The sequence below is a fragment of the Lemur catta genome, chromosome 14 (genome assembly GCF_020740605.2).
Source record: "Lemur catta isolate mLemCat1 chromosome 14, mLemCat1.pri, whole genome shotgun sequence".
NCBI classification, from domain to species: domain Eukaryota; kingdom Metazoa; phylum Chordata; class Mammalia; order Primates; family Lemuridae; genus Lemur; species Lemur catta.
Window position 1 is genome coordinate 304,031 of NC_059141.1, and position 23,087 is coordinate 327,117.

General features: G+C 58.0%; 2 protein-coding genes across 6 annotated transcripts in view; one reads left to right on the plus strand and one right to left on the minus strand.

Annotated features, from left to right (window-relative positions):
* ZNF511 (zinc finger protein 511) overlaps positions 1-1,727 on the minus strand; it is a 26,211-nt gene extending 24,484 nt beyond the window's left edge. Inside the window, exons 1-4 of one of the 2 annotated variants that reach the window (XM_045568760.1) lie at positions 1,523-1,727; positions 1,122-1,195; positions 682-883; positions 414-538 (exon numbers count right to left, since the gene is read on the minus strand). In XM_045568760.1, the coding sequence (XP_045424716.1) occupies positions 414-538; positions 682-883; positions 1,122-1,195; positions 1,523-1,675 (554 nt within the window). In that variant the 5' untranslated portion in view covers positions 1,676-1,727. The remainder of the gene's footprint in view (positions 1-413; positions 539-681; positions 884-1,121; positions 1,196-1,522) is intronic. The other variant, XM_045568759.1, reaches the window with a different exon arrangement.
* On the plus strand, positions 1,700-22,797 carry TUBGCP2 (tubulin gamma complex associated protein 2). 4 transcript variants are annotated; one of them, XM_045568752.1, is made up of 20 exons: positions 1,700-1,804; positions 3,522-3,620; positions 5,447-5,541; positions 6,033-6,239; positions 7,414-7,542; positions 8,341-8,511; positions 10,404-10,563; positions 12,148-12,355; positions 12,679-12,878; positions 13,166-13,355; positions 14,019-14,164; positions 14,774-14,954; positions 15,633-15,813; positions 17,238-17,410; positions 17,659-17,787; positions 18,488-18,608; positions 19,265-19,408; positions 20,367-20,495; positions 21,292-21,455; positions 22,518-22,797. In XM_045568752.1, exons 4-20 carry the CDS (start codon positions 6,090-6,092, stop codon positions 22,651-22,653), a joined length of 2,712 nt encoding a protein of 903 aa, XP_045424708.1. In that variant the 5' UTR covers positions 1,700-1,804; positions 3,522-3,620; positions 5,447-5,541; positions 6,033-6,089; the 3' UTR covers positions 22,654-22,797. The 4 variants fall into 4 exon arrangements, with proteins under 4 accessions (XP_045424708.1, XP_045424706.1, XP_045424709.1 ...); XM_045568750.1 differs by having other exon boundaries at positions 6,051-6,239; XM_045568751.1 differs by lacking the exon at positions 1,700-1,804 and adding an exon at positions 2,001-2,015 and having other exon boundaries at positions 6,051-6,239.
* The last annotated feature ends 290 nt before the right edge of the window (positions 22,798-23,087 follow it).

Genomic DNA, 23,087 nt, shown 5'->3' on the forward strand with positions numbered 1-23,087 from the left:
AAGAGACAAACACAACACGATTTAAAGAGTTATTCCCGGTGGTATTTCCCACAGTGTACTCTACACAGTACCATGTTCATAGATGAACGGCTTTGTTGTCCAGCTCCTATGTGTCCACCAGCAGGACAAGTGACAAACCAAAGGGCCCAAGGCTGGCAGGGACACCCCGGCCAGTCCCTCGGTACGGAGCCCAGTGCAGTGCCCGGAAAGCCAGGCGCCCCCTCCCATCCGCCTGCAGTGGTGGCTTCGTAAGCACAGCCCGCTCTGGCGTTGGATGCCCTGCTGGTCAGGGTCTCAGCCACGTTAAGTGAGACACAGAGGCTGACTGTCACATCTGAGTCCTCAGAGTCCACACATCCGAGTCTGTCCAAGGCTTTTCTGGGGTCAGGACTGCGGCACTGAGGCTTACCTACCCTCTGCCTTTCTGTGGCTTGTCAAACCGGAAATCCGCGGGGTACAGGTGAAGCCTCACCAGGTGGTCCTTCCGGGCTTTGCTGGTCTTGAACTTCTCTGTGCAGCCTTCCACCAAGCACTGGTACTGAAACGGACACGGCCTCACCTCCACCGGCCCCAAGATGACCCCCGCAGCCCCCCAGCATGCCCTGGACAGAGAGCTGCGGTGGCGCTCTGACCCCTGCCCCTGCTGGACAGGACGGTGGTGGGCGTGGAGACCTCACTCACCATGTCCTGCCGCTCAGACAGGAGCTGGAAGAGTGAGTCGTGCCACTCCAGGATGTGGGCATCAAGCAGGAGTCCCGAGGGGAAGGCCCGTCTGCAAAAGGAGCAGACGTTTCTGTGCAGTGTGTGGTAGTGGTGCTCGTAGTCCTCCAGAGCGTCGAACGCCTGGCAGCAGCCGGCCACCTGACAGGTAAACTCAGGCACCCTGCGAAGGAGACTCATCTCACTCGGGGGCCAGAGCTGGCGCGGCCACTTGGTCTCCCTTTAAGAGAAGTCCCCTAAAGCTCCGGCGCTTCTCTTGCCAGCCCATAGCCTCTTTCCACGAACTTCTCAGGATGCGCAATAGGCTAAGCAGGGGGTGGGAGGAGGGAGGCAGCGCCACGCGCTCCCACCTGCAGGGTCAGAGGAGGTGTGGCCCCAGGACCACCCCCTCCACCGCTCACCTGGGCCTCTCAGGCGCCTCAGCCACCTGCGAGAGCACGTCCTGGAGGTAGAGATGTCTCTGCACGTCCCCGTCCTGCAGGAGATGTGCCGTGGGCGGGGCTGGGCACCTCGCGGGCCCGCCCCATGCTTTAGGCCCCGCCCCCTGAGGGCTCCGGGCCCGCTGCACAGCCTTAGGTCCCTCCCACCGCGGCTCCGGCTCGTCTTCAGACCTCAGGCCCCACCCACCACCGCTCCGGCCACGCTCCAGGCCTCAGGCCCCGCCCACCGCGGCTCCGCTTCGGGTCTTAGGCCCCGCCCACCGCGGCTCCGGCTCCGCCTCAGGCCTTAGGCCCCGCCCACCGCGGCTCCGGCCCGTCTTCAGGCCTCACCGGACGCCTGCCCTCCCCTGTAACCCACGCACCTCGAAGAACTCGTGCTCCCGCGGGAAGCGTACCAGGCGCGCGGCGAAGCGGAAGGGTGCAGCCCCGGCCGCGGGGTCCCGCTCCACGGGCAGCGGCTCCGCTGCCCCGGGCCCCCCCGCCAGGCGGGTGCGCAGCGCGGGGGGCAGCTGCATCTTCTGGGGCGCCGGCTGGCGCAGCCTGCCGGCCACCGTCCGCGAGCCAGGGGCGGGACCGGACGTGACGTCACGCAGCACTTCCGCTGCCCTCAGGGCTGCGCCGGGGGCTCGGCTGTGCGGTCTGCGGTGAGTTCCCGCCCGGCCGGGTGCGGCGGGCCGCGGGGCGGGGCGGTGGCGCCGGGCGGGAGGCGCGCGGCTTTTCCCGCGCTTTTCCCCGGCCGTGCGGCGCCCCCGGCTCCGCCGCTGGCTCTGGGCCGACGCCTTTCGGGCCCTCGCGCTCCCTGCCCCTCGCGGTCCCCGAGAGCCCGACACCCTGTCCGCGCGGAGCAGCGCCGTGGTGGGTGCGGAGCGGGCGTCGGGGTCGTCCCAAGGTGCCCCTCCCCAGCCGGTCCGCGTCCCCCCTCCCTGCTGCTCCCTGCCCGCTCTCCCCGCCCCCTTTCCCGGTCTCTCTCTCCCCGACCTGGTGGACGGCAGCAGGCTCTGGTTCATTCTTGTTCCCTCCAAACCAGTCACTAACTGGAGCCCAAGTGGCTTTTGGGAAATATGCGTTTTATTGTAGCTCTTTGCGTAAAGCCCTAGAGTGACTTCCGTTTACCTTAGTGCACAGGCTCTTTCCTGGCCTGCCAGGGTTCGGTCCACCGTTCCAGTCCCCTCATCCCATCGGCTCCCGAGAGGGGCAGGACCCTGTGCTGGGTGCTCAGGGTGCGTGGGCGAAGAAATCAGAGGAGGTCGCTGCCAACGTGGCGCTTACAGCAGGAGAGGCAAATGTTTGCCCGAAGAGTTAACTAATTAAGGGTGGGCATGATGGCTCCTGCTTATATATAATCCCAACACTTTGGGAGGCCAAGGTGGGAGGATTGTTTGAGGCCAGAAGTTGAAGACCAGATTGGGCAACATAGTGAGACCCTGTCTTTACAAAAAGTGAAAATTAGCCGGGCATGGTGGTGCACCTATAGTCCCAGCTACTCGTGGGGCTGAGGCAGGAGGGTCACTTGAGCCCAGGAGTTCGAGGCTACGGTGAGCTGGGATCTGGCCACTGCACTCCAGCCTGGGAAACAGAGCAAGACCCTGTCTTAACACAAAAACAGTTGCCTAATTAAACGGTGATTGCGAAGGGAATCACACTGTCCTTGACATCTACTGCACAGGATGGACATGTGTGGCTTACAGAGGCTCTGACTTTCCACTTCTGGCCCAAAGTATTTTATTATTTGGCAGGACTTATACACGTGGGCATATCAGAGAAAAGGGGGTACTGTTTCTTGAAGAGACTAAAAAAAAAATAAAAAGTTTTTTGTTATTTCATCCTAGAAATGAAGGTTTGTGGCTACATTGCCAACCGGTCATTTTTAGGAGTAAGAAGAGCTTCTGTACAGATTCAGACTTTTTCATCTCACAGGGTCACGTGCCACAGAAGGGTGTTCCCATCAATGGTAGACCTCCTATAGGGCGGTAGTCCCCGAAGCCTATACTGCCATGTTTTTCCTGTACCTCTTCTGTGTTTAGATGTGTTAGGTACACGAATGCTGACCACTGCGTTACAGTTGCCTGCAGTATTCAGTCCAGTAACATGCTGCACACAGGTCTGTGGCCCAGGTGTATGCAGTAGGCTAGACTGTGTGGGTCTGTGTAAGCGCACTCACAGTCGCCTGACAACACACGTCTCAGAACGTATCCCCATCTTTAAGTAGCGCACGAATGTACTTTCCTTTGTAAAAGCGTTCGGCCTGTGGACATTTTTCACAAATTGTACAATGTTTTGTAAGCCAGTTTATACAGCTAGCTTTGAACTCTCAACAGGGGCTCTTTTTCACTTCTGTTTTAATCAATTGCTGTTCATCAGGAGGGTGTGCCCAGCTCACCATTGGTGGAAAGAGATATCCGTGCTGTTGCTTCCTTCTCACCGGTCCCTGCAGTAGCTCATACTCAGTGTGAGAAAAAGGTAAGTCCTGTGCAGACATTGGGTTTGTCCATTGTGGTGACTAAGAGCTCAGGACCATCAAAAAGACCAAGTGAGTTGTTACAGCTAAACGTTCTTCAAAGTTGTGTTTTTCAGTGGGCACACTGCTGGCATTTTTGGCGGGACAGTTCTGTTGATGTTTGGCATCCCTGGCCCTTGCCAACTAAATGCCAAGCGCACCTTTCACGTGACAACCCAAAGTTGCCCCAGTACATTCCCAGAGGTCCCTGGGGGAAGTGCTCGTGCAGGGCAGAGCTGCTTCCTGTCAGCTCTGTGCCCACGGTCTCGCGGCAGGCTCTCGTAGGATTAACACTCACAGTGTGGTGATGTCTGTGCTTCTGTTTTTACCACAAATGTAAAGTTTCCTGAAGATAGTTTTAAACAAATATTCACTTAGATGCTCTTTCTTCAGAAGTAGCTCTCTCTGCCCGCTTGTGTCTGGTGGGGGTGCTTTGTCTCTTGGGCAGACGATCTTGCCATCTAGCAGGACCGCGGCGGTGCTCAGCCCTCAGTTACAGGACGACCCGCAATCTTTGGGAAGCTGGTGAAATGCAAGTGAAACCGACGGTCCTTGCGTTCAAAGGGGCCACCAGTCGGAAAGTTTTGTGTTGTCTTTCTTGTTTTGTGAGGAGTTAGTGCCTCATTCAGGGCTACCTGTGACTTTTCAGGAGGTAGCTGGTAGTTGAGGATGCTGTCGGTGATTTGGATCCAACTTCCCTGTTGTAAAACTGTTTCCCAGATGAGTTAGCACTTCCAGGTGGGTGGTCATAGTAGTCACGACAACAGCATCCGTCCTCCTTTCCTAGTAACAGTTGTGCGAGAATGTGCTACCTGAGAGCCCTTCGGGGCTATGAAGAGCGATGTTACTCAATCTCCAGCACAACTCGAGGAGGATCTGCTTCTCTCCCTTTGCAGAGGAAGCTTAGAGAGGACAAGCCCCTTGTCCAGCGTCCCCAGTCCAGAAGCAGCCACGTCAGAGTCCATCTGCCTGCTCCCTGCCGGTCTTGCGCTCATGGCTGTAGTTACCGTGAGCACCTCCTGATTCAAAAGCACATGTGCTGGCGACTTCTGCAGGCGTGCTTATCATTCTGCTTTCATGTCTGGAGGTAGCCTGGCTCTGACTAGCGTCGACGTTCACATGCCGCGAAACTGTTTTCTGTCACGCAAGATCAAAGTCTTCCTCGCTCACTGCAGAGTTCCAAGTTAATACTCACCAGTAAATTAGCATGTTATGGGAGTGTGTGCCTAGTCTTCTGTACTTGATGTTTGTTTACCTCGTGGCTTGTCCTCACTGGAGAGGTTAGCACAGTAGTTGTCGACCTTTCTTGGTTGACAGAGCCCACAGAGCCTTTGAGAATTTGTTGAAAGACCATCTCAGAAAATTCACAAATGATTTTGCCTGTGATTTCCAAGGGTTCATCTACTATTCATGGATCTCAAATGAAGAACCCTTGGGTAGGTGAATTGTAGTGTTTATGTAAAGCTTATAAAGTTTACCTATGTTTATTCTTGAACCTATGGCAAATTGTCTGTGTGCATTTGTATCAATGTCCTTGTATCAGCACTCTTGATGGCAATGGCTGACAACCAGTTATTAGTGGGAACGTGGAAGTCCCCACGCCGCCTGCTGCCGCCCACTGGGAATGTCTGTTAGGGGTTTGATCCCATGTCCTGTGTGTCTAACCGCAAGACCCTGGGGCAGCTGGTCTGCAGGGCCGGGGAGCTGGAAGGCAGCCCTGTGCAGCTCAAATGCGTAGGGAACGTACGTTCGTCTTTCAGAAGAAATCTTACCCAAAGTATCTTCGTAGGTAACCAAGCTTGGACCGGACGAGGAGGTGTCCCAGGTACCAGAGTGCAGAGAAGACACGGAGCTGGAGGCATGAGCGTGGCTGCAGCTGGACAGGTCAGGGTCGAGAGCGGTGGGTGGGACTCTCTCTGCCAGGACAGGGCCACGGCCTAGCCCTGTGCAGAGCTTCCTGTGCATGACCCCAAGGGGGTCATGTCTGCACAGCTGGGGCCAGAAAGCTCAGTCCAGCAGCTGAGGGGAGCAGTGCCCTACTGGCCCTGGGCCCTGTGTGTGGGAGTCACCTGGGAAAAAGGAAAGCCAGGGCCTCCAGAGCCACATTCACTCTGCCCACGGGGTGCCAGCTCCCGAGCCGTGGCGTGAGCCTGGAAGCTGGACTGGGGGCAGGGGTGAACTCTGGGGTGATAGCAAAGCCCTGAGGGCCGCACACTGAGGGAGAGGATGGCCAGGAAGAGGCTGTTGTGGTGTTGGGGGAGGGGCCCCAGCCAGGCCAGGGCAAGGCAATGATTTGGTTTGTCAAAGGCCTGGCCTTGGCCAAGTTTGATTGTTTAAAAAATGTTTTATTTATAGGACTTTAATTTTATGAACAGCTTTCCTGTTACCTTTAGGAGAACACATCGTGATGTTGGTGTCTTAGAGCTAAAACTATGAGTGAATTTCGGATTCACCACGATGTCAATGAGCTGCTCAGCTTGCTGCGTGTCCATGGAGGGGATGGGGCCGAGGTCTACATCGACCTGTTGCAGAAGAACAGGACCCCGTATGTCACAACCACCGTCTCTGCTCACAGTGCCAAGGTGAGTGCCTGCCCTGGTGGCCTCAGCAGGGCCAGCGATGACAGCAGATGGATGGCACTTACCAAAAGCTTTTCATGGCAGTGTGTGCTCGGCTGTGATTCTCGGGGAGGTGGAGGTGGTGGTGTGCGCTTGGCTGTGATTCTTGGGGAGGTTTGTGCTCTGCTGTGATTCTGCTGGCTCCTCCAAGGGCGAGAACTAGGCTTCAAGCCCTGGCTCTGACACGTGCCCACAGGGAGGGAGATTCATGACACACAGGCATTCCTTGGATGCAGAGGGAAGCTACTGGGATTAACCACTTTGAAATCCCTTTTGAGTGTTATTTCTGTAGTTAAATAGTATGCAATTCAAAATCATATACCTTTTATTATAAAAGATGACTTTGAATTTGAAATCTATTTTTTAGAACGCAGTATGGGCTGGGTGCAGAGGCTCACGCCTGTCATCCCAGCACTTTGGGAGGTCAAGGCAGGAGGATCGCGTGAGGCCAGGAACTCAAGACCAGTCTGGGCAACATAGCAAGACTCAGTTTATAAAAATAAATTTTTTTGAGATTAGGCAGGTGTGGTGGTGCACACCTGTAATCCCAGTCACTCGGGAGGCTGAGACAGGAGAATAACTTGAGCCCAGGAGTGTGAGGCTGCAGTGAGCTGTGCCCTCCAGCCTGGGTGACGGAGCAAGAACCTGTCTCAAAAACAAATCAATACACATTAAGCAGCATCAGTTATTTAAATAGCTCACAGTGGCGGAAGGATAATTAGGTTACCTGAGTGTCACAGGGAGCTCAGGGACACATACAGTTATATTTGGTAAATACAAGTAAATAGAGGGTGCATTGGAAACCATGGAGCATGACAACCGCTGAGCCTGTGCATAGTGATAGATTCCAGAGAGAGTGGACTTAAGCGTATAAATGGATGTGCAGACTACTGGGAAGAACCGTGGCTGTCATCTGACCTAAAGCTTAAGTACCATAAAAGAGAAACCATACAAGAAAACATGGGCAGATTTAACAAAACGTTTAAGTGAGTTTTCTTGGTTTATTTTAAAAATACATGGTTATTTAGACTACCTGACTTAACTTTATTTTGGCTTTGTGTTTAATTTTCTTGAAGATTTTTTTTTGAAGTGCTGCATTAATTATTGTCATCAAATTACTCATGTTTGTGTTTTTGAGGTTAAAATTGCAGAGTTTTCTCGTACTCCGGAAGACTTTCTAAAGAAATATGATGAACTGAAATCTAAAAATACAAGGAACCTTGACCCGCTTGTGTACCTGTTGTCAAAGCTCACAGAGGACAAGGAGGTAAGTGCCTGTACCAGCCCTCGTCCCTTACCCGCCTTGGGGGTATCAGAAAAGAATGTTCTGTCAGTGTCTGTGGAAGATGCGTGTTCCTAATTAGGCCTGTGTCACGGAGTTGATGCCTCGCACGTGTGTGGAATGTCCACCTGCCTGCTCTGACCGTGTCACTCGTGGGCTCTTCCCGGCCTCACACCAGTAACACTTTGAGGCCCTTCGGTGCACGTTGTCTGGTGGGTCAGGAGGAGAAGTAACTCCTGATGGGAGTGAACACGGGCAGTATCGACATTAGGTGCCTCCAGCTCGGGCAGTGTGACTTTCCAGTGAGTGCTGGGTTTCTGCCTGCCACACGTTACTTTGATACTAAGAAAAATACACGTTGAGGCTGGGTAGCCGGCCGGTGACGTGTTAGGTCTCCACTCTCCTATTAGAGGTGATGGGTGCAGCTGGGTGCTTCTGGGCCACCAGTGCTAGGGACAGAGAAGGGGACGTGGTCGGCGCAGCCAGGGAGCCTCGGGTGCAATGTGGAGGAAAGCTTGCCTCTGGCAGCAGAATGCAGGATGGACTTTCAAAGCAGGCTGTGGGATTCCCTTCGCCTTGTGTTTTGGAGACGTGGCAGGTGCTGCCATGTGGCATGAAGCATTCACAGACCACCCATAGCCAATGAGCCAACAGGGAGCCCCCTTCTTTCACTCCCTTGTGTGGTGATTGGAGTTAGAAAAGAAGGAAGGGGGGGTTTGCTTTACCTGGCGAGGTACACAAACATGCCAGCCTAGGATGAACGAATGGTTCTGCAATTTCCAGACTCTGCAGTATTTACAGCAGAATGCGAAAGACAGAGCTGAGCTTACAGCCACCGTGGGCAGCACCACCGGCTTCAGCGTCCCCACCGCGGCCTCCAAGATCTCCATGCAGGAGCTCGAGGAGCTGAGGAAGCAGCTGGGCAGCGTGGCCACGGGGTCCGCATTGCAGCAGGTACCGCATCCAGGGCTGTCCACAGGCGCCCACGCTCGCTGTGCACCCGTCTGCCAGATGGGCACGTCTCTCTGTCATTTACTAAAAGTGAATCTGATTTACAGAGGCTGAGGCTTAACGGTTGTGACCTAGCTCTTTATGGGTAATTGTTTTTTAGCTAAGAATTTTGAGTGCCGCTGTTCTGGACAAGAACAGCCAAGCAGTGGCAGTAAGGTTCTGCCTTAGCTGGGGAGCCAGGCTCACCTATCTCAAGGTGGTGACGGAATCTGAGCCAACACAAATGACTCCCCATTTTCCTCCTTTAATTTTTTTTTTTCCTTGAGGTAGAGTCTCATTTTCTTGCCGGGGCTAGAGTGCCGTGGCGTCAGCCTAGCTCACAGCAACCTCAAACTCCTGAGCTCAAGCGATCCTCCTGCCTCAGCCTCCCGAGTAGCTGGGACCACAGGCATGTGCCACTATGCCCAGCTAATTTTTTGTATTTCTTTAGTTGTTTGGCTAATTTGTTTCTATGTATAGTATAGAAGGGGTCTCGCTCTTGCTCAGGCTGGTCTCAAACTCCTGAGCTCAAGTGATCCTTCCACCTTGGTCTCCCAGAGTGCTGGGATTACAGGCTTGAGCCACCGCGCCCGGCCGCCTCTTTCAATTTATGACTATTTTTGAGATTATACTTTCTACGTTATTATATTTTCAGGGTTATTTTCTTCCTTTTACACTTAGTGCTTATTCTCTCATTTTGTTGATGTGAGTCATCCCCAAGGCCCTGCTGTAGCTGCCACACCCCAGCCACTCTGACCTTCCAGCTCCTCTTCAGAGCTGCGTCCCTGTGAGGGCGCCTAGCGTGTGCGTGTCCGGTGCAAAGCTCTGACAAGGACACGGCCGATGCTAGTGGGGCATGTCTGTGTGCCCGACGTGGTGGTGACCCTCTGCCCACGTCGCAGCCCTCACACCGCTTTTCCCATGTGACATGTGAGGAAACCGAGGCTCGTCGCTAAACGCAGTGCTGGTTTGCACCCGCTCCTAGCACTGCCCGCCCTGACGGGGACTCAGTGCTTCCAAAAGCTGTGCCAGCTGTGCCAGTGCACCTGGCCTGTCAGCCTCTGGTGGCCAGGGCCGCCGCAGGGCGAGGGCTCCGTCACGTGCCGGCTGCCTGCGTGCTTCCTCCCAGGTCTGTCCCCCAGGCCCTTCTTCAGGGCGAGGTGCACATCTGGGCTCCACCCAGCAAGTCGCGTTTAGACTTAGTTGCTGCCAGGAAGAAAGAGATTCAGATTCTAGGTGGTGTGTCCTGGTCTGAAAGCCCTGCTCTATGTGGAGAGGCAGCCCCTTCCCTCACGGTTCCCCACCGCTTGTGCCGGGACTCAGGGGTGGGCCCCGCACCGGCCCGAGACCCCTGGGAGGGGGGTTGGGTCTCCCTGTCTCTCTCCTTCCCCAGCCCCTCACATGGCGACAGGCGCAGACAAGTGCATTTTATTTTAGTATTTGCACATTAGTAGAAGCACTCCCTTCTGGGTTTTTTGCTTTTTTTTTTTTTTATTATTATTCAGGATATTTTTAGGGGTACAAACATTGTGGTCACATGTGATGCTGTTTGCCCTGCCCAAGCCAGTGCCACAAGCCTGTCCTTCCCCCACATGGTGCATTCCGCTTCCGTGAGTTGTAGATTCAGCCCCCGACTGGCACCCAGCAAGTGTCGCTACCATGTGAGCACTTTAATGTTGGTCAGCCGGTAGCCATTTGATGGCGGGTACACATGGTGCATGTTTTTCCATCCCTGGGATACCTCACTTCGAAGGGTGGGTTCAGTCTCTACCTAGGATAATATAAGAGGTGCTAGATCACCGTTGTTTCTGTAGTTGATACTCTTCTGTTTTTGTTTTAAAAAATATCCTCGTTAGTCTCTGGAACTTACAAGAAAGATGCTTCGAGACAAGCAAAACAAAAAAAATTCAGGCCAGCACCTGCCTGTCTTCCCGGCGTGGGTGTATGAGAGGCCCGCACTGGTCGGGGATTTCCTGATTGGCTCGGGTTTAAGCACCGACACGACTTTGCCTATAGGTACGTGATGCGTTTATTTCTAGCTCCCCGGGAATTTCACGACTCCGGTGCTCGTGGGGTGCTGCCCTGGCGGGAGCCCGCAACAAAACATGGGCACGGCCAGCCCTCCTCAGGGCCCCCTTTTCCAGGTCTAACAGTGCGTCCCGCCCGCCACCATCCTCCCCTTTCCCAGCCCTGTGCGGCTGCACGTGCCGGCTCACCAGGGTCCTCCGCAGGCTCTTCCTCCCTCCTGCCAGAGCAGGGCTGGGCTGCAGCTGACACCTCCCGCACCGTGCCCCTGGTGCCCTGGCACAGACCCAGGGTGTCAGTCCCATGGGGAAGTTTGCTCTGAACAGCGATCTGTGATTCCTACACTCCTGCCACAGCGGTGCTCTCAGCGGCCTCTTCAGAGCAGTGTGTCTTGTAGACAAAATGCAGACGGGGGACCACATAGTCCTTTCAGGACGGGTTGTTGGGATCTGGGACGTGTCCACTGATGCACTGTGGGCTGCGTGCCATAATTCACAAGTACCTGTTTGGATTGAAAAACGAGACTTTGCAAATTCAGGCCATAGAGCACCTGCAGCGTTTTGCCCCATCGCTGGTCCAGAGTCAAGAGGAGGTGTGGGGGGTTAGTCTGCTTCACTGTGGCCGTGAGGCTGGTGCAGAAACTGGTCGCAGCTGCACCAGGAGCTTCCAGTCGAGCAGTCACAGGACGCTTGGTCCCAACAGCTGTGTGAGCACAACAAAGGGATTTTGTAAACTGCAGGGTGCGTGTGGCACCTTCCCGGGCTGGCAGGCCCCGGTTTGGGTTGGGTGTGGGGTGGCCTGGCCAACATGGGTGCCCCAACCTGCCTGGGGCCCTGTGGGGACACTGTCTGCTGCCCCCCGCAACCTGGGCCTGCCACCCCTCCCCTGGTGTCCCTTCCTCGCAGCCCGTTTCCATTCTAGGACTTTTGCGTTTTTTTTTTTTGAGACAGTCTCACTCTATTGCCCAGGCTAGAGTGCTGTGGTGTCAGCCCAGCTCACGGCAACCTCACACTCCTGGGCTCAAGCAATCCTCCTGCCTCAGCCTCCCCAGTAGCTGGGACTACAGGCATGCACCACCATGCCCGGCTAATTGTTTTCTGTATATATTTTTAGCGGTCCAGATCATTTCTTTGTATTTTTAGTAGAGACGAGGGGTCTCGGTCTTGCTCAGGCTGGTCTTGAACTCCTGACCTCGAGGGAGCCTCCTGCCTCGGCCTCCCAGAGTGCTGGGATTACAGGCCTGGAAGTGCTTTTTGAACTCCTGCCTTTATCTCCTTACCAGTTGCACTCACTCGAGTGCAGTGGAGCGCGGGGTGCAGTGAGACCCCTACACTCCAGGGCCATCACGCTGCCTGGGCCCGGACCTGTCCTGGCAGCTTTGGAATCTCAGCCTCTGGTTCCCCAGTGAGATCACTTGAAGCCAAATGCAACAACTTACTCTTAACCCCACAGCTATTGGAGGAAGTTACACAGAAGGGGGCGAGTGAGAGTGTGACTGACGCGCAGATGAGATCCTGGGGCCGCGGGGTCGGTGGGCGTGGTGCCGCGCGGAGCCCAGCGCCGTCTGTCCCGCAGGCACGCTGCCCCTGGCCTCCCAGGAGGCAGCCATGGTGGAGGACCTGCTCTACGTGCTGGTGGGTGTGGACGGCAGGTACATCACCGCCCAGCCCCTGGCTGGGAGGCAGAGCCGGACCTTCCTCGTGGACCCCAACCTGGACCTGTCCATCAGGGAGCTAGTGAGCAGGATCCTGCCGGTGGCAGCCAGCTACTCCACAGTGACCAGGTGGGCACCAGCGCCTGGGAGCGCATGCCGGCTGGTGGGTCTGGAGCGCGTCCTGATGACTGTAAAGACATTGGCCCCCGTTCTGAAGAAAGTCCCTGTCTTGGTTATTACTCAGCCTTGTTCGTGACACTTCCTGGGGGGCCTATGGGCCGCCATTCCAGTGTCCTGACTCACCACACAGTGGCAAAGGTTCCTCTCTGGGATGAGAGGCTCGCATGAGTCACTCACTTCCTGTTTCAGGAGGGGATGCAGAATGTCTGACGTTTCATCTGGAAATGTAGCTCTTGCCTTTTTAAGGATATGTGATACGTCTTTCTCCACAGGTTCATCGAAGAGAAGTCTTCCTTCGAGTACGGGCAGGTGAACCACGCCTTGGCGGCCGCCATGAGAACCCTGGTGAAGGAGTACCTGATCCTGGTCACCCAGCTGGAGCAGCTGCACAGGCAGGGCCTGCTGTCACTGCAGAAGCTCTGGTTCTACATCCAGCCGGCCATGCGCACCGTGGACATCCTGGCCTCCCTTGGTACGCGCCGGCCTGGCAGGGCAGCGCAGCAGGTGGCGGGCTCAGGGTGGGGCGGGTGTGAGGTGAGGCTGGGGCAGGGCACCAGATCGTGAGGCCAAAGCCCACGTTGCTTCATGTTTTACTAATTCGAGGAGGAAAGGTTTGGAAGGTTTTATTCATAAGCTTTAATTAGCAGCTGCAACTTTATAGTTTGAGCATATCCCAAAAAGAAGTACATGTCCCAGTAAGAAGCCCGGGGACTACCTGAGAGGCCACAGTCTTGACCTGAGCCCCCCTCCCCCCTGCAGCCGCCGCAGTGGACAAGAGTGAGTGCCTGGGGGGCTCGACGCTGAGCCTGCTCCATGACCGGAGTGTGAGCTGCACGGGGGACGCCCAGGCGCAGGAGCTGTGCCTGCACCTGACCAAGGCGGCCAGCGCACCCTACTTTGAAGTCTTGGAGAAGTGGATATACAGGGGCGTCATCCACGACCCGTACAGGTGGGACCCTCGTGTGGCCTCCCTGAGGGACTGGGAGGTGCTTGCCAGCAGGTGGCCGTGTGCGGAGGGTCGGGGAGGCTGTCCATGCTGCGGATTGTTCTGTGTGTGCAGGACGTTAAAATCCCCTCAAGTCAGGCGCCGCCGTGGTGCGTGGGCTTCTGGCCCGGGAGGCCCGTGGCTTCTCCTTGGTTACTGCGGGCATGAAACAAAACGCATCGGGCCTCAGGGAGTCCTGTTACCCTGACAGGTGTCTGTCTAAACATTTTAAAAGATCAGCCTGTGCCGTAGAAATACGTATTTCTTTGCTGATGGACCAAACAAGGAAACCCAGCGTGACGGGCAGACGCGGGCGCAACGTCACACTCGCTGGCGTCACGAGAATGGCGATGGGCGGTGTCTGGTGTCTGCTGGTGACAGGGCCCGAGTGTCATCGGTTGTCTGTGTCCGTGATGGGAGGAAATGCTAGATCCACTCAGAGGTGGATGAAAATAAAGACAAGTTAATTTCCTGTCCTGCTCTGTCGACCCCTGAGGTCCCTGAGTCTCAGGTTAAGTGCCCCGTGCAGCGTGAGGTGTGCAGACTGAGGCCAGCTCACGGGGCAGCAGCCGGAAGTCAGGGCGTGCGCTGGCCTCTGCGCCTGCTGACCTGCGCCCTGGTCCTCAGCGAGTTCATGGTCGAGGAGCACGAGCTGCGCAAGGAGAAGATCCAGGAGGACTACAACGACAAGTACTGGGACCAGCGCTACACCGTGGTGCAGCCGCAGATCCCGTCCTTCCTGCAGAAGGTGGCCGGCAAGATCCTGAGCACAGGTGCGGGCGCGGGCTGGGGCCCGAGGTCCGGACTGGCCTCTGCGGGCTGCGGTGGTGCCGAGTCGGGCCGTGGCGGTCACCCGCACCTGAGTTGCTGGTCTCCAGGCCACTTCTGGACACACTGGCCACCTTCGCTTTGTCTCTGACCCCAGGAGGCCATCTCACAGGTGGCTTCTTTCTTTATTTTTACTTTTTAATTCCTGAAAATCTCATCACAACCGTGGGAAAACCATGAAGGACACAGGCCTGCTGGGCCAGCGGCAGTTTTAGTCACCACCACATGGGTCAGGGCCTGGCCTCGTGCCGGAGAGGGACGCAGGGACCCTATGGAAGGGGCTGGGAGGTGGTGATGGTCTGGTTCTCATAGGCCTTTTGGAGATTGCTTCTGTGCTCTGGATCAGAGATTTGCCTGCAGGAAGAGCTGCCCCGGTTCACTGCGGCCCCTGTCCTTGGTAGCCGGCAGTTGTGTTTCTCTCCTGGGAAACTGAGTTTGCGGAGCTGAGTCCAGTCCACTCCCTTGGCGTTTGGACGCAGACAGCTGAGCCTTCAGGCCTGAGATTTACTGCACACGTGATAAAGTTTCCATTCCGCTTTCCTTTGTCTCTTCAGGAAAGTATCTCAATGTGGTCAGAGAGTGTGGCCACCACGTCACCTGCCCGGTGGCTAAAGAGATTATCTACACGCTGAAGGAGCGGGCGTACGTGGAGCAAATCGAGAAGGCGTTCGACTACGCCAGCAAGGTGCTGCTGGACTTCCTGATGGAGGAGGAGGAGCTGGTGGCCCACCTGAGGTGGTTCTCTGCACCCTCCTTCCTGGGGAGGGCGGGGCATGCGGGGTATGGGGCTGAGATCAGGGGTCACTCCGAATGGTCCTGTCCCATCTTGGGAGAAGTGGGGCTGCTGCCGGGTTGTCTCCAGTCTGAGGACTGCAGCTGTGCAGGGCAGTGTCTGCCCCAGTCCCCTGCCTGGGGCCCAGCTGCCCACCCGTCCCTGCCTGGGGCCCTGCCCACCCGTCCCTGCCTGGGGCCCACCAGCCCTGCCCACCCGTCCCTGCCTGGGGCCCTGCCCACCCGTCCCTGCCTGGGGCCCACCAGCCCTGCCCACCCGTCCCTGCCTGGGGCCCTGCCCACCCGTCCCTGCCTGGGGCCCACCAGCCCTGCCCACCCGTCCCTGCCTGGGGCCCACCAGCCCTGCCCACCCGTCCCTGCCTGGGGCCCACCAGCCCTGCCCACCCGTCCCTGCCTGGGGCCCACCAGCCCTGCCCACCCATCCCTGCCTGGGGCCCTGCCCACCCGTCCCTGCCTGGGGCCCACCAGCCCTGCCCACCCATCCCTGCCTGGGGCCCTGCCCACCCGTCCCTGCCTGGGGCCCGCCAGCCCTGCCCACCGCCTCACCTGACACGTGGCCGCATCACGCGTGTGGCTGTGGTGAGGCGCCGGGGGGTGCTCACCGCCCCCTTCTCGGCGCAGGTCCATCAAGCGCTACTTCCTGATGGACCAGGGCGACTTCCTCGTGCACTTCATGGACCTCACCGAGGAGGAGCTCCGGAAGCCGGTGGAGGACATCGCGCCCCCCCGCCTGGAGGCCCTGCTGGAGCTGGCGCTGCGCATGAGCACCGCGAACACAGACCCCTTCAAAGACGACCTCAAGGTGGGCGGCGCGGGCTCTGGGCCTGGGCCGCCGGGGGTGGCGCCAGGATGGGCGTGGGCGACGGGCTGCGGGGGGCGGCCCCGTCCTGTGCTGGCCGCAGCCGTGTCGCGGGTCTCTTTCTAGTTTCCTAAGTTGCAAAGTTAGGGTACGGATTTGAGATCTTTCTTCTTTCTGCGTGGGGCGTTTATAGCTGTCAAGTTCCCTGGGAGCGGGGCTCGCAGGGCACCCCCTAGGTTTTGGTATTTTGTGTTTTCATTTCCAGTGTCTCAGTGTGTTTTCTAATTCCCTGGTGATTCCTCGGATCCATTCGTTGGTTGTGCTTGATTTACACGATTGTTAATTTTCTGGTTTTTCTCCTGTTCCTTATTTCTGACTTCATCTTGTGGTCAGAGAACATGCTTTGTGTGACTTCAGTTTTGTAAAAGTTATTGATTTGTTTTGTGGCCTGAGGTGTACCCCGGAGAATGTTCCGTGTGCCCGTGAGGCGAGTGTGCAGGCAGTGCCGGGTCGTGAGGTCGCTGTGCCGTGTCGCTGGGTCCCCTCCTCCCTCCAACCTCCCATCGGTGGCTCTGTCCGCTGCTGAGAGTGGGCGCTGCCGCCGCCGTCCTGCGGTCATGTTTCTTCTCGTGACCCTGCACATTCTTGCATCATGTGTTTTGGGGTCTGTTAGGTGCCAAGAGTATTTTTATAGGATAAATTTCTAGCAGTGAGATTATTGGGTCAAAGTGTGTGGCCCCTGCACAGCCAGAATGATCTCACCGGGGTTTAGTCTCAGGACACTGGACCAAGCGGGGCTGCCGTCTGCACACGTCTGTCACTCTGATGCGCAGGGAAAATGTGTTCAGATTTTCGTTTCGGTTAGGTGAGCGTTTTTGTCTGTTCGTTAGCTGCTTGTTTCTTCATCTTTCATCTTTGTTGTTGCCTTTATTTTCTGTCATGTCATCTTCCGTGGATTCGGAGGAGCTGTGTCACACGCGTGTCGTGTGGCTGGCGCTGGCTAAGCAGTGAGTGACGCTGTGGGAGTGTGTTCGGCCTGTCCAGCTCCGTCATCCGCCAGACGGCTCCACCCCTCAGCCTGGGCCTGGCGCTCACTGTGGCGGGAAGGTTTCCATCCTGGGGCTTCGGGTTTATCTGCCGTGTGGTTTCTTGCCCGTGCCATCTGCAGCAGCTGGGGCATTTGTTAGTAGAGAGCAACTCATCTGTGTTTTTCTTTGTCTGTTTGAATGGGCAGTGGCTTCGTTTTGAACTAGGGTTTATCCTTAGATGCTTGGCTGTCCTTCACGCAAGCCCCCAATATCTAGACGCAGAATTCAGAGAAACTCACCTCGGGACTGACTCGCCTTCCCATCCCCTTGGGGTCAGGACTTGACTTTTGGCCTTTCCCTCTAAAAATCGGATGCTTCGTTTTATTTCTTTTTCCCCAGATTGACCTGATGCCTCACGACCTCATCACTCAGCTGCTGCGAGTTTTGGCCATCGAGACCAAGCAGGAGAAGGCGATGACCCATGCCGACCCCACCGAGCTCACGCTGAGCGGCCTGGAGGCCTTCTCCTTCGACTACATCGTCAAGTGGCCCCTGTCGCTCATCATCAACAGGTGAGCGGCCGCCCCGCAGAGGCATGTCCCAGGTCCGCATTCAGGCTTGGCGGAAGGTGCAGCTGTGCTCTGCAGAGGCTGCCTCGTCCTGCCCTGGGCCCGCGCGGCTCTCCCAGGCCTCTTGTGCCCGGGGGATCCTCGGCTGTCCAGGGCCACGGGACATGGAGCGCGGGGACGCCGTGTCGACTGTGATGTCCGGTGCTAGCGGCGGCGGTCCCCGTCTGAGAGTCGGTGCCTTTCGCCCGCAGGAAGGCGCTCACGCGCTACCAGATGCTCTTCAGGCACATGTTCTACTGCAAGCACGTGGAGCGGCAGCTCTGCAGCGTGTGGATCAGCAACAAGGCCGCCAAGCAGCACTCGCTGCACTCCGCCAAATGGTGCGCGCCTCCCCCGCCCCTGCTCTCACGTGGGGCGTTCCTGTTTCTAGCCTTCTAAAAAAGTGACTTGAAGATGTGCGTTTATGGCTTTTACATCCATTATGTGTCAGTTTTCATGTCAAAGGGCAGCGTGACACCACTGTCCACCCCACAGGGGACCCTGGCCCTGTCCCCCAGCCCTGTCCGCAGCCCGGGTGATGGCGCCAGTGTGGAGACCGCCCGGGTCCGTCTGTAGGACACAGCCCCTCGGGGCTGGGGGCCACGTCGTGCTGGCGGCAGCTCCACTCTCCCCCAGGTGCTCTGCTCCTGGCCTGTGCCTCAGGTGGTGCTGGAAGGGAGGGCTGAGGGCAGCCTTTGCTCCGACAGTAAAGCACAGAATGAGAATCTGCTGTGTGGTGCCACCCCCAGTGTCCAGGGTTGGGCTGGCGGGTGACGTCCCTGCAGGGCACAGGGAGACGAGGCAGTGAGTCATGTCAGGCAGAATAGGAGCTGGTGTCCCTGGGTCCCCGTGCCGGCCACCACGCCCTGCACGAGAAGCGCCGCTGTTAGTGCCGGTCCCGTCTGTGTCTGAGCCACCGTCGGCCCTAGGGGCAGTCGCGAGAGTCCCCCATGCTCAGAGGAGGTGCACGTGCTCCAGAGGATGCTGTCGAGGCTTTGGCCTGGCGTCATGTTTTCTGTGACTGTGGTTTGTGTCACTCAGGTTTGCCGGGGCCTTCACTCTGCGGCAGCGAATGCTCAACTTTGTTCAGAACATTCAGTACTACATGATGTTTGAGGTGATGGAACCAACCTGGCACATCCTTGAGAAAAACCTGAAATCCGTGAGTTTGAGCTCAACAGATCATAGCATTTGAAAGGCAGGGTGTGTTTCACAAAATGGTCTTCAGAGCACCAAGTTCTGGTTCAGGTGGGGAGAGCGGCAGCGTCCCTCCCTGCAGCTCCACGCCCCTCGTCCCGCTCTGCAGAGGGGAAGTTACGGGGTGCCGTGGCCAGTCCTGGGGAGAGAGCCTGTTCTGTATGCTGACAGCGGGTTCCTTCCCACACGGTCAGTGTGAGGGAGGCAGAGAGGACAGAAGAAGGGGGGCCTCCTCCCATCACCCACATTGCACGGGAATCACTGTCCAGACGTGTGGACGCCCCGTGGGCACTATCCCCCCTGGGGGGCTCTGAGCACTTAGCAGCCGGCAGCCCCCATGGGGCCTGTGCCAGAACCTCGGTTACCACCAAGCTCCCAAACTAGCAAATAGCCATATTTCCTTCCTGTTTTATAAGAACTAAAAATCTGGACCTTTGAGGGCAGGCTTAGTGGTTTGTTTTTAGTGGTAGTTTGAAGCGTCCCCCTGAATGACCAGAGGCCCATTTACGAGATGGAACCTCGTAAGCAGAAGCGTAGAAAGGCAAGACCGAGTGCCAGGCACAGTGTCCTTCTGAGAGAAAAGGCTCAGTGCTGCCGTCAGCCCCAGCCCTTCCCTCGCAGGCTTCCAACATCGATGACGTCCTCGGCCACCACACAAGCTTCCTGGACAGCTGCCTGAAGGACTGCATGCTGACCAACCCTGAGCTGCTGAAGGTCTTCTCCAAGCTCATGTCCGTGTGCGTCATGTTCACCAACTGCATGCAGGTGAGGACAGGTGACGGCAGGTGAGGACAGGTGCAGGCAGGTGAGGACAGATGACGCCAGGTGAGGACAGATGACGGCAGGTGAGGACAGGTGCAGGCAGGTGAGGACAGATGACGCCAGGTGAGGACAGGTGCAGGCAGGTGAGGACAGGTATATGCAGGTGAGGACAGGTGATGGCAGGTGAGGACAGATGACGCCAGGTGAGGACAGGTGCAGGCAGGTGAGGACAGGTATATGCAGGTGAGGACAGGTGATGGCAGGTGAGGACAGGTGATGGCAGGTGAGGACAGGTGATGGCAGGTGTGATACCCAGGCCAGTGCTACAGCAGCCCCGTCCCACTCCTCCTGCCCTTGTGTTTTGTCAAGCCCAGTGTTCCCTGAGTGTTTCCAGAACTCCTGGGTCGTCCCAGCCTGGTGGTCCCTCCCTGGAGCCCCAGCCTGGCACTGTGGGCAGCGACACCTGCCCTGCCGTGTCCTCCTCGCCGCCGTCCGTGCTGCAGGGTGCATCTGTGGTGCTGGTCCCGCCCTGGCTGTTGCGTTTCCTCGGGACTGGAGCTCCGCGCTCAGCTCAGCGTCTGGGCACTTGTTAACGGGCAGTTGCCCCGAGACGGTGGCGGAGAAAACAAGTGTCCAGTGGCGAAGGGGCAGCCTGGGGGCTACTGAGGCTCCGGGGCGGGGGTCTGAGGCGCGTACCCTGCAGGCAGCGGCATCGCGGGGTGGGACGAGGTGGGGGAGGAGCTGGAAAGTTGGTGACTGTGGAAGGCCGTCCTGGGGACTCTGTCGGCACAACTGAAGTCACTTCACTGGCAGCCTCCAGAGATGTGCTTGCGGGTCCCCTAAGCTGCGGGGACAGCACCAGGTGTGCAGCGGGGAGTCTGCACCTGCAGGGACTTGGGTGTTTTCCACAAATCATAGCTGCAACTAATGGAAGCGCTTCTGTACGACCTCCCACCCCTAGAAATTCACCCAGAGCATGAAGTTAGACGGCGAGCCTGCCCGGCCGACGCGGGAGCAGGGCCCGCTGCTGGGGCCACCCACAGGGGCAGAGAGGGCCGAGGAACGGGTCCGGAAGGAGCTCAGCCGGAAGGTGCGTGGCCGGGGAGAGCCTCTTTCTCCCAGTCGGGCACGACCCTGTTAACGCGGCAGCACTCGGGAGAGGGAACCTTCACTGCACTTTTGTTTCTGTCTCCCCTTGATGGAAAAAGAGACTTAAAACTCAGTTCCAACTGTGAGAACCTTCCTGCTCAATTCTGGTCCTAACCTCAGCCTGGTGGGCTCCAGGGTGCAGCTGCGGTGGTCTGCGGGACGGGTGTCGTGCGGGGAGCCCGGGGCACCCCACAGAGGACAGGGCCACGGCCCTGCTGTCGCCCCTGAGAGCCTTTCCTGAGCCGGTGCGGCAGGCCGCGTGTCCTCTGGGCCCCTGCGGGAGCCGGCTCTGGCTCGGCCTGAGCCCAGGGGGTTTGGGCTCCCCGTGCCCCCTCGCAGGAGGGGCAGAAGAGACGGGGGGGGGGGGGAGCAGGCCGGGAGCAGGGACGTGAGAGATGGCTTGGCCCTCTTGCGGGAGGCAGCCGGGAGACACCTGACCTGTAGCGGGGAAGCTGAAGGTGCACCGGGGGGCTGTCCTTGACCTGTCCCCCCACAAGGCCCAGAGGAACCTCCAGCGTGCTGGTGGTAGCTGTGCCACTTGCTTGGGGCGTCTCTCCATGTGCCACGGTCTTGGGAACGTCTTGTGACACTGAGTTTTTACCTCGTGTCACATGGAACCCGTTTCTACTATTTGAGAAAAAAGGGAGGAAGCGGAAACCAGAGCTCGGGGGCAGGCGGTGGTCAGGATGCCCACTGCAGGCGGTGACCCCGGCTCTCGCTCCGCACTCTGCTTGCAGGGCCTGGCCGAGCACGGGGACGCTCCTCAGCTGGCGTCCAGCTTCGAGGCCACCATCAACAAGTTCGACCAGAACTTCTCCGCGCACCTGCTCGACCTCCTGGCCCGGCTGAGCATCTACAGCACCAGCGACTGTGAGCACGGCATGGCCAGCGTCATCTCCAGGTGGGCATCGTGGCCGCCTCCGCCTCCCCTCCCCTCCACCTCGCTTCCCCTCCCCTCCGCCTCGCCTCCCCTCCCCTCCCCTCCCCCTCCCCTCCCCTCCGCCTCACCGTGGCCCCGAGCCCTGCTCTCCCTTGGCCAACGCCTGTCCCCATGAAGCCCCTGTCCCTTGGGTCTGGCCCTGGTGGAACCTCAGAGGAGGGTGAGGGGTCTGCCCGAGTCAAGTGCGTGTCCGGCTTTGTCATTGGTGCTGCTGCTAGTCACCCTTGTCCCCTGAGGTTGAGGTTAGGGCCCGTATGAGTGCATGTGCTGGTTAGCGTGTGCTGGCTAGCATGTGCATGTATGTGTGCACATGCGTGTCAGGCTGCCTAGCCCTCTTCAGGGCGTGACATTCTGCACATCAGGCTGCCAGGCAACTTGGGCCGCCCATCAGCACCCACACGTTATGCGTGATTCCCGGGGCAGGGTTGGCCGGCCTTGCTCAGCCTCGCTGCACCCAGAGCCGGGGAGGAAGGGGGCTCCTCGGGTGGACGGTGGGTTTGCTCATCACTCACGGGGGTGGGGAAAGGCGGCCTCAGCTTCCAGCCAGGAAGGGGCTCTGTCCTGGCGCTGACCTTGGGAAGCTGCCCCCACAGACGTCCCAATTTCCTGAGTGGGTGTCCAAGGCCACCCTGCCTTGAGATGTGCCGCTGGGTGGCCCAGGCCCCTGCCACCTGGTGCCACTGGGGGCCGAGGGAGCCCCAGCGTCCAGGGCTGGGGGGAAAAGTCTGCGTCCACAGCCCACGGCTGGCGCCCGACTGGGGATGCTGTTAGGACGTTGGTCGGAAGCTTTGGTTGTCCGGCCTCAGTTCCAGTTCTGATGCTGCTTAGAAGCCGTGCAGGTCGTGGGGAGCAGGAGAGCAGAGTGGGTGCGCCCCGCTGCCCATGCTGGGAGGTGGCCGTGCTGTGGCCTCTGTCGCTGGTCCTTTCCCTGGGTGGTGCGGAGGGGACCCAGCACGGCCACCCACGGGACACGCGTGTGCATGTCCTCCAGGAGGGACTCCGCTCCCCTTTCTGTCCATATAGGCTTGACTTCAACGGCTTCTACACGGAGCGCCTGGAGCGCCTGTCTGCAGAGAGGAGCCAGAAGGCCACCCCCCAGGTGCCCGTCCCCCGGGTGCCCCCTGTGGCAGTGCCCAGGGTTGCGGTCACTGCACAGTGAGCTCTCGGCCATGGCTTGGAGGGAGGGTGTGGGGGGCCAGCAGGGGCCGCAGTGTGAGCTAGTGCAGGACTCTCCAGTTCAATATTCCTGAACACGTGTGTTCCGTGTGTTGTTTCTGTTTAAACATAAAGTCTGAATTATCGACTTCGCTTGTTTCATTTCACAGCAGCTGCCCAGGCAGAGCGAATGTTGCTGATCTGTTTGCTTTTTCTAATTGAACTGTCACTGTTTGGGGTGTTCTTGACCTTAAATAAAGACACAGTGAAAAGAGCCGTATTTGAGGAAAAACCGAGGTGACTGCAAGGCCCTATGGGGTGACACTGTCCCAGTGGCCACATGCCACCCGCGTGAGCTGGGCTCCCTGGGGTCCACCGGACCAGGGAGAGACTGACAGCTGGCAGGGACCCGTGGCCTGGGCTGTGGCTCTGCACTGG

Coding starts and splice junctions, on each gene's coding strand:
- TUBGCP2 (XM_045568752.1), top strand. CDS start 6,090: ATGAGTGAATTTCGGATTCACCACGATGTCAATGAGCTGCTCAGCTTG. Junction 8,512..10,403: donor CGGGGTCCGCATTGCAGCAG/GTACCGCATCCA, acceptor TATCCTCGTTAG/TCTCTGGAACTTACAAGAAA. Junction 13,356..14,018: donor GTCATCCACGACCCGTACAG/GTGGGACCCTCG, acceptor CCTGGTCCTCAG/CGAGTTCATGGTCGAGGAGC.